This window comes from Dermacentor andersoni, chromosome 3 (genome assembly GCF_023375885.2).
Source record: "Dermacentor andersoni chromosome 3, qqDerAnde1_hic_scaffold, whole genome shotgun sequence".
NCBI lineage: Eukaryota > Metazoa > Arthropoda > Arachnida > Ixodida > Ixodidae > Dermacentor > Dermacentor andersoni.
In genome coordinates, this window is record NC_092816.1 from 61,289,194 (window position 1) to 61,308,789 (window position 19,596).

Genomic DNA, 19,596 nt, shown 5'->3' on the forward strand with positions numbered 1-19,596 from the left:
TTCTGTACGAGTAATCAAACCTCGTATGAACTTGTATAAACTTACTTATGGTTAACAAATCGATGGATCGCGCGGGTTTCGAGACATGCACCGTGAAACTTGAGGTAAAAACTGCACTATGGTTCCACTTACTTCTTGAACTATCCGCAGTTTTACGCATTGAAGCACGAAAGTAACTGGAACACCCACGTTTTCCGTCCCACACTTTGGGAATTGATATATCAGAACTTGTATAATCCTGGAAATTCATTCCAAGTGCATGAATACGCCTTGCAAGCTCGCCGGCTACAATTCGTAAATTGCAATATGTGCCCGGTACAGTAATTAATTCAAAAGGTATATTTAGAGAATTTTTGTTGATTACTCGCTGAAGCATTTCGATTGCTCGTGCTAGTGACGTTTGCTTCTTCGAGTAACCCAGGTCAATGAATTAAATTATGCTATCTGCCACAGGCGACCTTTAAAAATTCTGTAGGGCGCACAAAAAAAAGACAAGAAAAAAAAAACACCCGGTACAGGACGCGTGCATGACTTCGGTGTCTGCGTACCGCCTCATATTTCTCCCTTCTCAAGCTTGGAGCAGACACTTGCTCTATAACGACCAGGGGACGAATTGCCAATGATTTTCGGTCATAAGGGCTCTTCGTCATTAACTGGCAGCCTTTTCCAATAGTATAAGTTTCAGGATTGGCTGGAATTCACTCTCGTGAAACCCTTCTAGCGTAACAGCTTTGTTTTCCTTTTTTCTTTTTTTTTTTCTTTTTTACACGGGCTCAGGTCTAACATCATCAATTCCCATATCCTCGTAAAATTGAAGGGCATCATCGTGTACTTTTCTACAACGCGGTGAGCCACTGGACAGTCGCGAAGTCTGAGAAACTATATAAAAGGAGGCTGTAAATGCTTCTTTGCTCATGATTGTTATTCTGGGCGCTATTTACAAAAAGCTTCTTGTGTTATATCTGTCCCTATGAGCCGGTGCTAGCGAATCGTGATGTTGTACATATTGTTAGCGAATGCGGCCGGTCAATTACTAGCAGCTCTTACGAACGAAAAGCTTTGTGAATCGGTTTCCTAGGCCGGTATTAAAAAAAAAAAAAAGACACGCTAGGATTGTTCATAAGCAGAAATTCTAGCCAATCTCATAACGCTGGACATATCACATAGCGAAGGCGGCTTACCGATAGCAAACAGGACTTACGAACGAAAATATTTGTCAATGCAAACACCATTTCTTTTTCTTGTTTTTTCTCCTTTCTTTCTTCATCCGTCTAGTGCGCATAAATACTTAGCTGTTGCGCACTGCACTGAAAGCCGCTAAAACAAATAAAACACAAATTTTACGTCTGCGCTAGTTGTAGACTCAAGCTTCTTCCACAATGGGCAGAATATTGCGCAAAGACGGTATAACGCAGGCGCAACGCCGTGTCCGCGTTCTTCTGTGTATATTGCGGGTGAGTTCCACAACTGGAAAAGCTGGTGCCACCGTCGGCGTGACAATGGCATGAGAGATCACGTGGACACAGTGACCGCGTCGGCTGCTTCGGAAGCGCCGAAGCGAGCTGAAAATGAAAGTTTAAAGATCCACCTGCGCTGCGGTTCTGATTAAGTGGGGAAGTTTTCCCGCCTTGGGGTATCTATCTGCTTGACAGCATTTGAAAGTACTAGAATAGATAGAGGCAGCTTTTGGAGGTATGCAGCGTGGTAGACTACTGCTCGGTGCCGCAGTTCCGGACGTACGCAACGGAACCCGGCGTCAGCCTTATTCGCACGTAGCCGCAGGACAAGAAGCTGGGTGAAGCTTGGCTCGCGAAACTTAGAACCGGCAAACAGCCAGCGGCTACAACTCTGGTATGCAGCAAGCAGAGACTCGAGGAAGATTCCTACCACGGCGTCGGGACTGCGATGTTCGGTGAGTAGCCGAAAATGTGCACTGAGACGCTCACCCGAGCCCGCTGCGCGGCTAATGTCATGACGCCTTATTTGGTCTATGAATTTGTTGATGCTATATTCCGGCAAGTTCACTGGAATGGAATGGGAGCGTAAAGAAGCGCATTAAAAAAAAGGCATGGCACATCGTTATGCTTGTGTTGTTAATTAATGCACTGGATTACCATAAAGAAGCAGCGGGAAATCCCACGCTGAGAAGACCGATAAATATAGAGTGTGACGCAACTTGAAAAATAATATTGAAACGTCCAAGATTTTCCAAGAATAAAAAATGAATCCTCGCGGCAGCACATCACAGTTGCCGTAGACGTCGAAGTCTCTATAACTAAATTATTTTTGAACACCTCTAATAGCGTCCACGCAACAGTAGTTGCTTGTGTACTGTCAAATTGCTTGTGTACTGCGGCCTAAAGCTCACGGCACGGTGCGAAAACGCTCTTGCAGCGAAAGCGAAACATTGTGCGCGGACATGCATGCAGATGCGCCGTCGGTCGCTGCGAACCCGTGCGATCGCTGCATTGAGGCTTTTGTTATGCTCCATTCGGTTATACAGACAGCACACCATACGAACATATTTCACATAGTTTGCTCTCGGCGTTTGCCTATCTTTAACGCAAGAAGCCGGTTCGGGAGACTCCATCGCGGTGACCGTGCGCAGTGGCGTTGGCTGTACATATTCGGTAATGAGATGACGTCTGTAAACGATTCCGTGCTTTCCGTTTGCCCAAAATTATTATTTTGTCAGTAAAAAAATTTTCCTCGTTTTGAGAGTCCTCACAGAAATATCCAGGAGGGCTGCCGCATGGTGTTTTTATTGAGCGCCGACACCTAAACCTATGAGGAGCGTGCCGCGTGATCCCTCATACTACGCAAGGGAGGCGCTTCCGACAGATGGCGAATCCGTAAGTCCTCGCTCCCAATATTTGCGCCGTTCTTGCGGAATGTGTACGAAAGGATGAACACATGAAGGCGTGCGAATATCGCTTGCACCAAAGCACAGATTTGGGCTTTCCGCGACTCCGCCCTGTCTCTGCAACGAGCTTGGCCATCATAGAAACGTCTGAGCCAATTACTTCATAAATTGAGCGTTGATACAAGAAAACAAGCCCAAGAGAAAACCCAATTAATCAAATATCTCTCAACAGGTGTAATTCAGGAAATTCATTTCATGTGGATGCGTCTTGCAAGCTCACCGGTTACAATTCTTAAATTGCAATATGTGCCGTAAAGTAATTAATTATGAAGTTGATAAAAGATTTGAACGCAGCAGCGTTAAGGGCCCCGTGTTGCAGAAAATCCGCCGTCTGACGTCGTCCCGGCAAGATGATTTTCGAACCCTCCACGCAGCGCAAGGCAGCTTCTGAACTAATTGAATTTCTCAAGCTATAATACGTAGAAAAATTGTAAAGTACGACTTACACACAACCTGCAGACATGATAGAGTCGGATTGTAATTTGACTATACGAGAAAACATAATTGTGTTACGTGAAAACCCAACGAAACCCCTTTTGCAGCGTTTCTACCATCCATAGACCAGCCACGCCATCCGCTATTTGTGCGCGCCGGCGTGTGAGTATCTTGGAGGTCACGGAGCGGCGCGCCCGGTTCCTTGCAATGTCTCCAGACGGCGCTCGCCTCCGCCGCATCGCGGCCCACGCAGGAGGCCGCATTTTTACCAGAAAGCTCTATAAAGCTCGCCTTCGTGCATAGCGTTCGCGGCCAGCATTTCCCGGTAAACATTACGGTTACATGCGCTCTAGTTGCCGGGAAGCGTGAGAAGCAGTCAGGGAGCTTCGAATGCTTCGGGCGTTCCACTCTTAAAGGCGAAGCTTAAGCGCCCTCTATCTTTTTCTGCTAATTAGTTAAATATGTGTTCCGATTTCCCGTACTAGCAATGGATGCCTCTTCGAATAAAACAGCTCAAGGACATGAATTATGTATCTGTCACAGGCGATTTTTGAAAATTCCAATAAAACAGAAGAATGATTACCACGTACAACGTTGGGTATTGTTGCATAGTGCCGTATACATAACCATCATGGGCTCCGATAGGCGTCGTATTATGTTTGTTCGTTCGTCCGGTCGTTCGTTCGTTCGTTTTACCTCTCCATTTTCCACACACTAGGTCGACCGAGCGCTGACGCCCGTAAGCGACCGCCTACGGACACATAATGCGCACCTTCCTCTTCCACACTTCCTTCTCGACTCTGGCATTCGAATGACGGCGCGTTAGGCGATGGCTTCAGATGACGACGGACCAGCGCAGCCCTACACACGAAAGACGGACGAGTGAGCAGGTGACAAGCGCTGAGTCACTTGCCAGTCAGCGCTCGTGTCGTCTGCTCAACTTGACCGCGTCTTCTTCTACGCTGTTTCTTTCAGCTAGCTGTATATGCGACGCGTATACTATAAGTGTATACATGCCGCGCGCAATCCTCCTGCAGCCCACGCGGCTGGCCAACTTCGCGATCGCCAGGCGGTGCGCCAGCGCTTGCTTGTAAGCGAAGTCGTTCCTTGCTCCGAAATGAATTATCGACCACCTGCCGGGCCAGCGGAGTGGCGGACCTCCGACCCGAAGCCGCTCTTTCGCTGCAGTGTCCGGTCGCGCGCGCCCTGTATCGTCCGCTTGCGGGCGCGAAGGGAGCGCCCGTGGAAATTGCGTGCTCTCCTCGTCCCCGGGCCCACAGACACGTAGTAGATGAAGCGGCACGCGGGAGTACGCACCCGTCTCGTTCACGGGGTGTATTCCGGGGAAGCGGCGCGCAGTTCGTTCACTCCTCCCGAACTCATTGAAGGGATGGGCCGCCACGCGCTGCAGCTTTGCAGGTTTGTGCATGCGCCGGCAATGTGTGTGTGTGTTCGCAGGTATATACGGGCTCTCAGGTGGCACGCCAGCGTACTACAAACAGCGCCGACCGCCTTCATTTCGCTTCGCTTCACCTTTTTCTTTTTCGCTTGTTCTTCTTCTCTTTCTCCTTGGTCAGGCATCGAGTGAATTGCTGTAAGCGGCAAAGTCGAGAGCGTTGTCGGCAGCAGCAGGGCCTGTGGGTGGGTGCGTCATGGCCTTGCTGGAACGCGGTTCAAATTTGTAAGTGTTGTGATACTATATTGAATTTCGTTGTTTTTCTCGTCCTCGCCTTCCTTGACGAAGTGAGGCGACGGAGAAGGAGTAGCGGAAAGAAAGAAAGAAAGAAAGAAAGAAAGAAAGAAAGAAAGAAAGAAAGAAAGAAAGAAAGAAAGAAGAACGAAAGAAAGAAAGAGACAGCAGCAGAAATTTTTGTTTTGCAGTTCTTTCTTTCTGTTTTAACTATTTTTGCAACGTCTGCGAGAATGCAGGGTCAGCGTTGAAGGGCTCGCTGGCATAAACAAGAAGTGGAGGGGATCGAACCTAGCTAGATGCCCGATGTTTGTTAATCCCAATCATCCCACGCGTAACGAAGACACACGCTCTGCGGAAACTTGTGCTGACCTTCGTGTGAGGGATTTCGCATGCGTACACGTACGTATATCGCGGTACTTCGCTTTTGCAGTTATACATCAGATGCCATGTTCCCTGTGACGCCAATGACGAGTGTTAGCATCCTGCATTTCAGCGAGGGATTGAGAAAACATAAAGGGAAACCACAAGATCCTTCTACGGGGAGTCAGTGAAGCCCTCAGTCCCATGAGCCGCGGCTGCGCGGCCCGATGGGGCTGGTTTCGAGAGTTGAGGCTGTAGACAACGAGGCTACCCAATGTCGTGTGGCGGGCCGGGAGCGGGATAGTACGGTTGGCGCTCGCGAGCTGACACGCCCGAGTGGCGTGGTAGAGCGTGGCCGGAGCATTGCAATGTGGGCATCGTTGCGGGCATAGTGTGAGGTACATGGAGTGAAATAGTGTGCGGTGCGGAAAGCTGTTAGTCTGTGGCTGCCTCCACGTAGCTGCTTCGGCGCGCCTGGGGGAGTCGTGCGGCGGGGGATATGGCCGGAACCTTCGCTCTATTTTCCACACGCTAACGCAGCGGTGGTACTGACATTATATTACAGGGCACCTGCGGTGCGCATCTTAATTTCTTAGAGCCTGGCAGGCATTCCTCTCAAAACGCAATAAAACAGCACAGTTCAGCCGTTTCTTCGGCTCTGAAGTCACATAATGCGGCAGCAGCGGGATCTGGCAGCGGACACCGCGATCTTCTCACCAATTTTGTTTTCTTTTTTTGCTATGCATACAACGTCGCCACCGCCCGCTACAATACTTTCTGGTGCAGTTACATGCATGCGCGTCAATACGCTAGGGGTCTGCTGGTGCACAGGAGTTTGCAAAAACCTCGCGACAGCGCATTGGTTAGTGTGCCCGTCTATGAATTGCACACTGTCGCATGGACACATGGGCTCGATCGCCAGTGGCAGTGATCGGCACAGTATTGCTTTAAAGCACAAGCACTCCGCAAGAGGGGCAGCGGTGCTACACGAATGGGGGTCTGTCTTCGAACACCTCAGCGGCGAGAACCGCGCGCGGCGCGTACTCCGGGGCTCGATTTGCTGCGACGGAGTGGCGTGATCGCGAATGCCAGGCTTAGAGACTGATTGGGCCGCGTGCTGTGATCGCATCCACCCCCATCCCTACCCTCCTTCCACAGAGTTCACCTCCGCGCAGAACCTCAACTGACCATGTTACGCTAGTGGTGGAGGCTGCTATATAGCGCATAGCACCGACACTAGGTCGTGTTGACATATAGTGCACCCAACATGTCTCTGTATATATACTGGGACGTGACTCGTGCAGCATTTGAGCTAATGGCACGCGCTACATTCGGTGGTTGCTCCCTACGGTGCTGATGAATAAGCAGTAATGACTGGTCATAAGGTAGCCAATGACCAAGTCCAACAACACAGTAAAACATAACTGGGTCACACACACACACACACACAGATATATATATATATATGGAAGACACCGGCAGAAACACCGCATATGCTTTCGCATACTTTAGTTCAAGTGTGTCATGAAAATCCTTAATTTTTTTTCCTCCGAGTGCTACCAGACTTGACAATGACGGCATGACGGCGAAACAGAAAGTGTGGACGAACATAGCGAACTAAGTTGCAAGCTTTAGATCGCTCGCGACAAATCACCGTCGTTGCCTGCCTTTCAAACGAGTTTATTCATACGCGTCAGACTGTCCAAAGAAACCTTAGCCCATTTGACGGAACGCTAACTGGCCCATAGCTATAGATGTGCGCAGACAAGGAAGGCATGCAATTACATTCAGCTAATCAGGTTGATGCGAGCACGACTAATCCGCGCGAGCTGCACACACTCAAGCAGCTGACGGCTCCGGAGGCGGTCGTCCCGAACAGTTTCGTTTTAATAACGCCCAACAAGTAGGGAGCACGGCGTGATCGCTATTAACGTTGACGTCTGCCGGCGCTTCCCCAAAAGTAATCTGTCGTGGCTCGATGCAAGATCGATGTTTGCAATGCTGAAAACGAGAAAACGAGGGCGAGAGAACAGATAATCCTCGCAACCGGACGGCCGGACCTGCTTCCACGGAGCCAAACTCGTGCCCTTGGGCCACGATTTCTTTGGAGGCGCGGAGCAGCACGCACGCGAGGTGTGTGCAGCGGCTTTCTTCTGTAATACTCCGCGGCCGACTCGTTGCGCTCGTTACGGCGCCGCATGATGAGTTGCCGGCCACTCCCGAGTGCGTATGCGTGTGGGTTGCGGCATCCGAGGTAGCCCGCTCGCACGGGGAGGCCGGCGACGGGTGAGCGCCGCGCGGTCGGGGGCCCGCGAGCGGCATACCAGGAGCGTGGGCTTGGCCGTAATTGCCGGTTTGTCGCGCCGAAAACGTCGTGCACTTGTCGAACGAAGACGCGGCACGTCGGCGCAGGCGCGCGCATACCGAAAACGCACGCAGATACGCTGCACGCGCTTGTTGCGTACAGGGTCGGCCGCGGCGCCGAGGTCAAACTGTCGAGCTGAGTGAGGGGGCGACGTTTCGGGAGAAAAAAAAGACGGAATGAATCGAGCGACCGAGCTGCCTTGATTGCTTCATCGCTCCTGGTGATAAACGATAAATCCCGCGGCTGGCTACCGCGGACCGGCGATGTCATCAATCGCTGCCCGCTCCCGCTTACAGTGCGGCGTTGTGTGCATGCGATGCGTGTGTGTGTGTGTGTGTGTGTGTGTGTGTGTGTGTGTGTGTGTGTGTGTGTGTGTGTGTGTGTGTCTGCGTATATATATGTGGGACCGAGAATGCCCACGGTGCTGGGTGCGCCGCGTAAACGGCGACAAGCTTAATGAGGTGGAGTCCAGCGGCTTTGCCCATTACCGAGGCTTAATTTTTGTTGATATGTGGCCAAAGTGGTCATGACCCGAAGGTCCATACAGTGTAGCGATTGCTAGCGTCCGGTGATCGGTGGGCTAGCTTGCCGCATTTTGTCTGGACACTACGCCACAAGCATCCATTTGTTTACACGCCTATAGAATGTGAAGACAGCGTCGAACGGCTCGGCGATATTTCCATGACCTTATGCAAATTAAAGGCGACACACATTTGGTTACGGCCACTGTTTCACTAAGGGAGGATCTTGGTACATGAGTCATTTGCCATAGGAAACGTGATAGAAAGCTTTAGGACCAACATTTATCCGTTATCGTATTATTGCAGGCAATGTCTCACAAATTATATTGCTTGCTTTCCTGGAAGCCGTCATATGCGCCTTTTCATTATTTGCTAGAACTAAGAACGTTTGTCACTACGCCTGCATAGATTATTATGTACCACAGGCAGACCACAGCTGTAGTTTGTGACTGTGGATATTCCTTACCACGCGCAGTGGGCTGCCCGCACAACACGGCCACCTCAGGGACTGAAGGCTGCTTCAATCCCCGCGCTTCCTGGCTGGGCTGGCAACAATCTTTGCCCTTCAGTGTTCTAGGAGAGGAAACACTACACCGGAGCACTTTGGTGTTCACTTGAAGATTTTATGTCTTCTTGTTTTTACTGAACACTATAGGGAACCCGTATAAGTTCCACATAATTTTTGTAAGCATGGACGGGGAAAGCTTAATATAGAACTTATACCTGTGCAACCTTTCAGCACAGATGGTATCGTCATACCCACGATTTGGCGAAGGGCGAGGTTTGAAGCGTTAAATTCATGCCATCTTTTGTGCATGTCTTGTTTGATTCAAGTCGAGCAGCGTGGTGAGCCAAGAATGAACTGTTGAGCGACGGTCTGGTCAATAAGTCGCTATTGCTCTAATTTACCAAGTCGCACACCACCAAGGAGGAAGTTAGGTTCTCCAATGCCACATTTTCAAGATAGACATGGTGTGTACTCGAAGTTTTGTAGATCGGCGTATGGACATATTGGCCTTCTAGGCAGCTATACCGTTACCCCCTTCCCTATGTATCATCGACTTACTACATCGCGCACTGCCTAGATAAAATGCAATCTCTTCACCCACTCGCTCTGCATTTTTCAATGGGCAAATAAGTAATTCCTTAGACGGATCCGTAATTACGTTTTTCGTTTCCGGGAATTGACGATAAATGCAGCGGAAACAACCGCAAGGTGTAGACCAGAGGCTATCAGCTCCCTACGTAGGCGATGGTCAGTAAGTCATCAGTTCATGGTGACGAAGTTAGCTGCTCCACAATATTTTTTTTCTGGTCAGTGCATGTTTGAGAAATCTGCGTATACTTGTTTGCTCAGCAAAGCGGGCACGACGTCGATTCATTGTCAGGAGTCATCACAGCTATAGGCTTAGCACACATTCACGTACCTTCCTGTGTAAACGATTTGCGTGGGTCATCACACGATGATTACGAGATGGTGCTTGGCGGCGTGCTGTATATTGTCGTTTGAGTTCAATGTACCAATCTTACCCACAACCTCCTTGCATCTCTGTTTGCTGTCAAGGGTCAGTCTGCTGAGGACAACCTCAAGACAAGGACGAGTACAGAGGGACACAAGACAAAATGTTTTCTTCACGGGTAGACGACGTTTTTATCTCTCGAACCTTGATTTTACATGCAATATACATCGGTATGTACAATGTTCCGCAATGAAACCTACATCCGGGTCATCTTCCTTTCTTTTTTCTTTTAAATAGAGGTACTCAAATATATTAAAAACTTCCATCTGTCATTTCGGGGCGCCGACACATAACTCACTTCAGCGCGCTCAGAACACATAAACCCCGAAATGGCTTCTTTGCTTCCTTTCGCAAAACAGAAAAAGAAGAGGAGGAGAAGAATACGCAAAGTGAGAACAGAGAAAAGGCAAATCCCGCAGGCGGAAAACAAATACCGCTCGGCACAGCGGACTCAACCTGAAACCGCGGCCAAGAAAAAAAAAAGGAAAAACATTTTCAAATGTGTTGTAAAGCAACAGCACACGCACACAGACACACGTTATCACTGAAGGAACAACAGAATCTGCCTCGCGAGGAAAACCACCGCAATCAATACAGGGCGCTGCCCACAACACAGAGTGATAACACAATGAACAGTGGTTCTCATCGCCGGGATGCTGAGCTTGTCTCCAATTAAAGAATTCCGCGCGGTTCCAGCAAACTCCGAGTTAGTGTTTAAGGGCAATTTTCTCGCTCGATGTTTCGACTCGTGGGCCAAACTACAGCGCCGGAAGCAGTGGAAAAACCAAGTCTAATGAATGCCGCGGAGTTTGCCTCTTCATTCGGGCAATGCTGTAATTTGTTTCGCGGGACACCATTTTGATAGACCAATATTTAATCTGGCACTGAGATCTTGATGTTTCACAATCGACCGTTTTGAAGAAGTGCAGGAATCTCCCCATTGTTTTCGTAACTTCTGTTCAAAGTTGCCGAGTTTAGGCATAACGTGAATTTTCTTGCCAAATGACTGTTATTCCCATTCGCCCTGGGATTCGAAATGCTCCTGTATGGAAAAGTCCCATCTGTGCATCGTTATTTCGCACTGATGGTGTCCAGTTTCCGATAATGTTATTGAGCAAAATTGGTAGTCTGCTTTTTTTTTTTTTTATACTGAGGGCAATTACTGTCGGTAACGCAGCGAGCCGATAATTTTGGCAAACGGAGTAATTCGAACCAAGAAAACTAGGAGGAGGAAACAGTATTCGGCAAGGCATAAATACATGAGCGTATATATTAACCGCGATGCCATTCATCACAACCATGCAAAGTGTGGTCAGAACTCGACGTATAGGTTCCATGTAAACTTTCACTGCTTCATTAGTCGGGAGGCGGCTGCCTTCTTTTATCCTTTGCCGTTTAATAGAGCGCCAGTTGATTCGGCAGTCAAATCGCACGACTTGAGAAACTATGAAGCCACGAGATTTTGCCGAATACACAAAAGGTAAAATAACCAGGCACAGTTAAGCACACAAACTTTCTTTTTTTCTGACCCCACACTGAAAAGGTACGCGCGTAGAATGTTCTAGCCTTTTTCGCATGAAAAATAAGAAGCAAAAACTTCGATTCGCCACACACATATAAAAAAGTAGCACTCGTTTGCTTCGCAAAACAAATTCACATATGTCATTTCAGCATCGGTTATGACTAGAATGAGATCACCAAACGCGAACAAGAACCATTCAAAAAATGAAAACAAAATCAAATAAGATATTTCTGAGAACACACAGCTCTGATGGAGAAAGGACGGGTGATAGGCGGAGCTCACACGCACACACAATCCGCTAATGGTATAAGCGTCGTCACACCTTAACAGTTCGCATAAGATGAAACAGATCATGCGGATGAAATATGGTTCTGCCGAGAATCACTTCCAACGGCCGGGCCGTTCCCGCCGCTGTCAACATCGTATAACCATGAGCGCTTTCAAAAGTTCGCCGGAAACAGCCACTCCCACATCGCTTGAGAAACAGTGCGACGAGAAAGAACGTGAGGGCATTTTTTTTCTCTCTCTCTTACAACGAGGGGGTTTCCGACCGCATGCAGTGAAAAGGTGTGTGTGGCTGACAACCATACGCATGAATGAGTAATACACGTGACAGGCGAGACACATTAAACACCCTTGACTCACAAACGAAGGTAGAACCCAAATACAGTAAAAAATAAAAGAATGCGAGGAAGAAGAAAATAAACAAGCAACCGAAGAGAAAAAAAAGTAACGATTTTTCTTTTTCTTCATGGAATGAATTGTGAGGCGACAGGCCGGGCCGCTACTCGCGGTAGCGTACGCGTAACACCGGGCCTCCCGAAGATATCGCAATCACAGCGTGATGATGCCTTCATCACTCCTTACAGAGCAGCACAACGTACGCGATCGTATTACCATCGCCATCGTCAATATTATTATTATTATTGTCATTATTACTTTTTGTCGTCATGACGGGGATCCGTTCTCCGCTCATGCGGGGTCGTGCAACTCTTTCAAGACCCCATGCCGTGACTGACGATAAAGCTTCCTGTATATTGTATGCCGTCTTTGCGTCCCCTGTCAAGGTGTCACGACCGTGCTACACGTCTACATCGCCCTGTCGTTAGATGTCGCAGAGAATCGCCCGCGTGCATCAGTGTGTGTGTGTCAACCTCGGCATCCGCGCGCGCGCGATCACGAGACAAGCGCATACTCGACACACCTGGACAGGAGAAACGGTCAGCGTTGAGCGTTAGATGAAAAAAAAAACAATAAAGTTGACACACCGACCTGACAGGAGGACAGACGGATACGGGGAAGGTTGCGGAATTGTGTCTCTGCCCCCTTTTCGCCTCGCGAGAGCAGACTCTTTGCGCACTGCTTAGGACGCGTATATCCATAGGGAGACAGAGAGTGCAGAGTGGGAGAGAGATAAACTTTCCTAACTCCGAGATCGGGTTGAATAAATTATTGGGCCGTCGCTTTGGCCGGCCACAAAAAGAAATAAAGCAATTGAGCGACGCGAGCGCTTTCGCCAACCGTCACGGATCGTCTCCGGTCTCTGTGTACCAGGACGGTAAAGAGGAGACGAGAAGGGCTCGTGACATGTACGCACTCAGCGCGGCATCGCGGGAACGGTTCGAATGTGCGCGCACCGATCGGGTCTAGCGTGCACAAGCGCGGGACATCAATCTGCAAAAAAAAAAGAAAAAGACCCATGCACTTCGAGTCCGCGGTGCAGCATGAACGGCACAGTTCGTGTCCCTTCTGCGACACGCCGGAAATGCGACGCCAGTTTCACTGTCCGTTTGTCCGCCGACACACAGTTCAACTTCTTTCCTTTGTCGCGAAGGGGTCCGTTGTGGGCCGGAGGAGGTCGCCGTCGACGTTGGCTCGTTGTGAGGCGTTCACTGACACCGAGGTGGTCGCCCAGGGGAGAGTTCGTCCGGGGCAGGGCGCGCACCGCACATTCAGGGGGCAGCGTCAACAAGAAGAGTGGTTCACGAGGTCGCCGTCGTTTGACTTCTGCGGTCTTCGTAAGCGACGGTGGCCAGGAGACAAAAAAGGAGTTGGTTGGCGCGCACAGTGGACGACTCAACAGTTCTGACGGCGCTGCCGCTGCCGTCTTTGTTTGAGGAGAGGTTGTTTTTTTCCCTCGCTTTCGGGCGAGACAGAGGAGAAGATAAAGAGTCCGTGCTTTGGACTTCGCGTGTGGGGCGCTGCGCTGCGAGAGAGAGACAACGTGTCTCACTTCTGGGCAGGAGGGCGATGACGGTGGCGCGTTCGCTCGAGCGGCATTTTACACGCGCGCACAGACACACACAACGAGCACGGATGTGCTTTCGGGTCCTTGAGCACAGGTACGCGTTCCTTCCTTTCCTTTCGGGGCATGTGGTGAGCAAGGGTCTCTTCCAATCGCAGCGTGCGCGACCTTGCTTGCGGAGACGACACGCGAGCTCACTTGCTCGACGCCGGCGAGTGAGCGGGCGCTGGCGACGCCCTGGGTGGCGTCGCGGACGGGGGAGCGGGGGGCGTACTCGCCCCGACGGGGGTGCCCGGTGCCGGGGGCGGCGCGGCGGCGGAGCCCGCGGAAGAAGCGGCCGCCGACGTGGCGGAGGCGGTCGCTGCCGGCGTCGAGGAAGAGGCCGGCGACGCCGAGAACGTCGAGCGCCGGTCGTTCTCCTCTCCGTGGCAGTGGATGCAGTGCATGCAGACGGTGCAACGGCCCGTCAGCTTGGCCAGCGTGGTGCGCAGCTTGAGCGCCGGCCCCAGTCGCATGCCCATGTAGACGGTCAGGTGGTCCTCGGTCAGCAGCGGGAGGCTCGTGCCGTCGATCGACTGCTCCCGGAATTTCTGCACAGGTAGAAAGAGGAAACGCCCTTGAGTGAACCGGAAAGACATAGCTCAAGGCGAATCTATTGCCTTTGACGCATCACACACTGCCCAGTTTGCCACACAAACAAGATTAGTGGTTCTAACACGCGTGGCGACTGCAGCATTCCATTCGCCGATGATCGCGTGCCACCTGACGGATGCCTGCCTGTTGGCGCTGCTATATAAGACGTGCCGTCACGGCCTCACGATTGCTCACGGTTTCTTGTCATCCAGCGAACAGTACACGCCGCAACGATTACTATTTTTACTGCGATATCTTACGCTTCATTCGATTCAGACGCGATCGAAGGCATGACGCCGAGATTTGTTGCTACAGCGCTCCTTGAGTACACAAACAACGGATCAAGATCTACCACCAACCAACCCGACTAATCGCAAGCACAGTGCCTTCCACCAGACATCAATCGCTTCACGATTTGCGTGCAGGCCTCCTCCGTCGTCCTTAGAGCGACCCCCGCTTTTCATGGGCCTATAGGAAAGCCGGCGCCACCACACAGAGCAGTTCGACGGACAGCCATACCTCGTTGCACTTCCCACGCAAATCAAGAACGCGCGACAGGCGTCGTGACGCGCCATTTGCCGAAAGCAAGCGCTCGATGCAGGAAGGCGTGACTCGCCCCGGCTAGTTTCGATCGCGGCCGTCGCGTGCTTATGTATATATACACGAGACGCTGCGGTGCGACGCACTGAGATCGCAACGCGCTTTCACAACGCACTGATGTACCGGACGCGTGCCACGAGATATGCATGCGTACCAGCAGCGCACCCACCGGCACAACACGCGCCAACCGCTTTGTGGATTGCCGTGTACGTGGAAGGTTGCGACGTCGAGATGTGAAAGGCGCGCGGCGAAAGTGGTTCGAAACAACTGGAAAACACTGGCCACGCGTGGACGAAAGAGACGCAAACGCAGGACGTGTACACTCAACACTGTATATAGAACGCGTAAGTGACTCGTGGGGTCTGTGACCGCGGCAGGCTACGTTCAGATCGTCGTGAACATCCTCACCACGACCGCCATTTCCCCCACACTCCATGGACGAAGGCTTCTTCCTGCATTCTTCAAGTAGCCCTGTGCGTCAGCTTTTGCTATTCCTCTTGCAGGAGTGATACGGCAAGTCGCGAACTGATTACATCTTGAGTGAATGACGCCGTGCCGGCCAGATTGTTAACACAACGCTTTGTTTCTCAAATGTTTGGGTGAAATCGGGTGCCTCGGATACTAATACTTTAACGAAGGTTGCCATGATTATGAGTAAAACAACCCGCTGGATAAGCTTAGAAAGCGATTTCATACAATCTTCCAACGTCACCTTGGTCAATATCAAACACGCAGTCTGCTCTTCAGTGAGCGAATTCTCCGTCCCTACATTGAGGGCGTGCGACAGGGTCGCTACAGAACTGGTTATCAAAGTAAAAATGATAAAAAGAATAAAAAGAAAAAATATGATAATACCGCATTCAGCATAGGGGGTACGTATACGCGGTATAGGACGGAGCAATCGCCCCTTCCTAAGAGTATACATTTTCTTTATCAGTATACGATCATTAGCGTGTTCCCAGAGAGGAGCGTTGCGACAAAACGGCTTTTCCGAGCATCGGTAGTGCCACATAATCCTCCGCCTGTGCTGAGCAGCGGCGCCCTAACTGAAGACCGCTCCTTTCAAATCGCGAGCCACATGTACGCGCACAACGCGGTATCAACACCCGCCGGTCGAGGGACACCTGGCAGTTCGTAAGAACCCCAAGAACGGCCGGTTCACACGTACATATCTTCGCAAAGAAAAAAAAAAGAGACGAAGAATCACGGATGAAAGGACAAAGGGACCAAATGCGAAGGACAAGGTGTTTCGCGGCATTCATCATCCAAAAAAAAAAGAACTCTCAGGGGAAAGACCGGTGACATCCACGACCGCCCCGTCATCCCCTACGAGAGTTCGCACAATACCCTTTCACCACTATAGTACAGATATACTAAGAGCGCGCAGCGGCAAAAAAACTCGCGGCTTTTCGCGGTTCACACTAAGCCCGTTCACACAAGGCGCGCCGCGCCGCCGCCTCGCGAGCGTGATCAAGCGCTACAGAGAGGGCAGTCATCACGTCCTACGGCTGCTGGCTCCGGGCGATAATATCAGGCGCGGTCTCCCGGAGTTTCTCGAACTATAATGCAAGAAGCTCGACCTTCGCGAGCGCTGCTATAGGAAGCGCAACGCCACTCGCCAGTACATATAGTGTCGCAGTCTCGCTCTACACCTTCTCGTAGTCTTTGTTTTGCTATTCTTTTCTGGATCCGTCCTTCTCAGGTCTTTTCATCAGGCGGGGTCTCGTCTCGCTGGCGGATCCTCGTAAGGTTATATGGGAGGGAAAAGCGTCGTCGTCATCGTCTCTTCGAATCTTGACCAAAAAAAAAAAGAGAGAGAGGGAGGGATACCGGTGGCTACTGACCCCTGACGACCGTGCCATGCGAACCTTTTCATCCTTTTGTCCGACCTCTCTTCCACCTTCTCCTGGCGTCGGCAGAATCCGCCCCGGCCAAACAATGACGCTAGCAGATAACAACGGGCCAGCGTGAATGACGAACCGGGCAAACCGTATATATGCAGCAAACGCCGTGCTTTTATATTGTTTCTTCTCTTTTATTTTTCTCTGTCTCCTCCAATAAGACCCAGTAAAAGAACAACGCTCAGAAACAGGAGCAGCAAAAGAAAAAGAAATAGGCTAAGAAAAAGAAAGCGCACAGGTTCCAGGAGAAGCCGCGCGAGTGTCCAAAATCGCATAGATTACGCGCGAAGCTATAGTAAAATCTGACTGCTCTTTGCGTTGTGTATGTATACCTGCAGAGCACGGAGGCGACCGGGTTGAACGGAGGTACGAAATGAAAGGGAAAAAAAAAAGGAAGGACAGGAGAGAAGCGGAGAAGATTCGAGGTCTAAATATCGTGCCAGTAACCCCCCCCCCCCTCCCCCTTCCCCTCTTCCCCATTTTATTCTGCGCTCCGCACCTGCTTTCGAAATTCGTTCTCTCTGAGCCCACCATCATCCTTTCATCCGTCTCGCCACCTTCTTTTCACTCCAGCGCGGCGCGCGCTCCCTTTTGAAATCTCGAACGATCACGCAACTCCCCTTTTCGAAGTCGCTCGCCCGGTGCCCGTTCCAGCGCGCAAAATGCCGCGCCCCACCACTACTGCTACTGCATAGTAACATATACGTACTGCACGCTATACAGCCACGAATTCAAAGCGCGTGGCGGCTATGCACCATCGGCCCGTTGAGTGCCATTTCGTTATACCGTCCCCTCGACTACCCATATTCCGCACTTTTAGTTTATCTATAGTTTTGTCCACTCGTCTCCGAACGCAAGTGTACCTGCTCAAAACACTTCTGAGGTGCTGTGCATCTGTTTCTGCTCGTTCTCCTCCGAGCTATTCAATTTCTTGGAGAAGTCGCAGTTTTGTCATGCAGTCACTTCCTTTATGATTCTTTTTTTTGTTATCTACCGATTCTTTATTATCTGGTTGCATGCTGGCAACCACTAAAGCGAGCTTTCTGCGGCTGCGTGCCAACGGACGTCCAGCCACCCCCGTGAAAGATAATAAGCGCGTGAACAGAAGGGGAGAAAAAAATAAAGAAACGAGCGGCACATATATATATAGCAGGAGGCAGACATGTTCTTGAGCGTCACCGGCGAGTTGCATTATTCAGTAGCTCGTTCACCCCTTCGAACACCAGAAGGAAACAGCGCAGAAGAAGAAACTGTTCGACGCGAAGTGTCTCAGAGTGGCGCGTACCAGAATTGCGAAAGCTATTGATCCCGCTCTTCATCCGACCAAGCTGAGGAATAAGGAAGCCGCGACGTCATTGAACATGGCCAGCTAAACGATAAACACTGAGATGGCAGCCGCAGTTTCAGAGTAAAAGAAACACAATAACCGGCGCTCTGCTTGTGGCTTCCACTTCTTAATAGTCGAAAGCGAGTATCTTCAAACACAGCTGCAGTTGCGTACAGCTGCCGGTCTTTCTCCAAGGGGCGACAGAAATTGCCGCTGTTCTCGTTTCCAGCTCATTTGACACGCTGACGAAAGGCGCTCACTATCGGTTCCGGGTTTCTTTCTCCACTCGCGTTGCGAAGGAAATCTGTCAGAGAGGGAAAAAGGTGTGGAGAGAGAGAGAGAGAGAGTTCTCACTCATGACGCGGTTTCACCGCCCTACCAACCGACGAGACCGCAAGGCAAATAAGAGGGAGAAGTCGAGGCCAACAGCGGCGGGCGGGAGTGTGCTGCCAGCGAGGGGAAGGCGACTACCGAATTCCACTCGGTAAACGGAAGGACGTATACGACAAGAGGCGCATACCTGTCAGGTGCGTGTCGTGCCTCACGCGCCCTTACTAACCCCCCCCCCCCCCCCCCATTTTTGTCATTTCATTTTGTTTTTCTTCGGCAAGGCCTGGCTGACCCGCCGCCCCTTCGTAACAGTGAGCCTCTGCCTGGCTCCGCGTGTGCTCCGAACGCGGCTTTAAAATTGCAGCTTGCCAGCTTATTAGCCACAGGCGGCCACGACGGGAGAACAAACCGCCCGGGCGAACTGCGCGGCGAGGGGGCGGCGGACACAGTAGGTGCACGCTCCGGGACTACTGCCGCTGGCTGCTGCCTGGGAAGAAGGAGGGGCAGCCTTTCTTTCGGCGGGGAAAGGCTACCGTTGGTTCGGGGGGGGGGGGGGGGGGGGGGGCGTCACGACGCGGAGGGAGCCGAGAGAGGCAGAGCCGCCGGCAGCAGCAGTGGATATAGCGGGGCGTCCCACCCTCCCGCCATCCCTCTCGCGCGAAGCCTTCGCAACAGAGAGGGGTCCACAGGCTGCTGCCGCCGCCGCTGCTGTAGCAGGAGCAGCAGCAGCAGCTCTGGCCGTGCCGTCGTGACCCGCCGGTTCGTGACCCGTCGGCACGACGGCATCTATCATTCACCTGCACACCGGAGGCCGTGTGGTCAGCGGCTCCTTCGGCTGCCGCGGGCTCGCACGGGTGCGTGTGTATATGCAGAAAACTTTTCTCCAAAAGGAAGCAAAAAAGAAATAATAGAGCCAGCGCGAGAGGAAGGAGAGCTACGCGGTCGAAGCCGAAAGCAGAACGGCCATGCAGGCGAGAAAGAGAATGGGAGCCAAAGGGCGATTTTGCCATCCCGACGAGTGTATGGAGACGGCTCCTCCTCCTCGGGCCCTTTTTGCTGCGCAAGCAAACCGAACGGGCCCGGCGGCGCGCCACAGCAGCACGATCTCGGAGAGAGCGGCGGCAGCCGCCGTCACACGGCGTCGTATCTACGGGCGCGCGCGCATGTGTGCTCCGAGAAGACGTGCGGAGCGGGGTCGGGGGTCAAAAGTGGCGGCGGCGG

General features: G+C 51.4%; 1 protein-coding gene across 1 annotated transcript in view; it reads right to left on the reverse strand.

Annotated features, from left to right (window-relative positions):
• Positions 1–9,923: 9,923 nt before the first annotated feature.
• The window catches only part of LOC126547053 (uncharacterized), a 503,539-nt gene continuing 493,866 nt past the window's right edge, over positions 9,924–19,596 (reverse strand). The window contains exon 7 of the mRNA XM_050194887.3: positions 9,924–14,174. Within this exon, the coding sequence (XP_050050844.1) occupies positions 13,779–14,174 (396 nt within the window). The 3' untranslated portion in view covers positions 9,924–13,778. The remainder of the gene's footprint in view (positions 14,175–19,596) is intronic.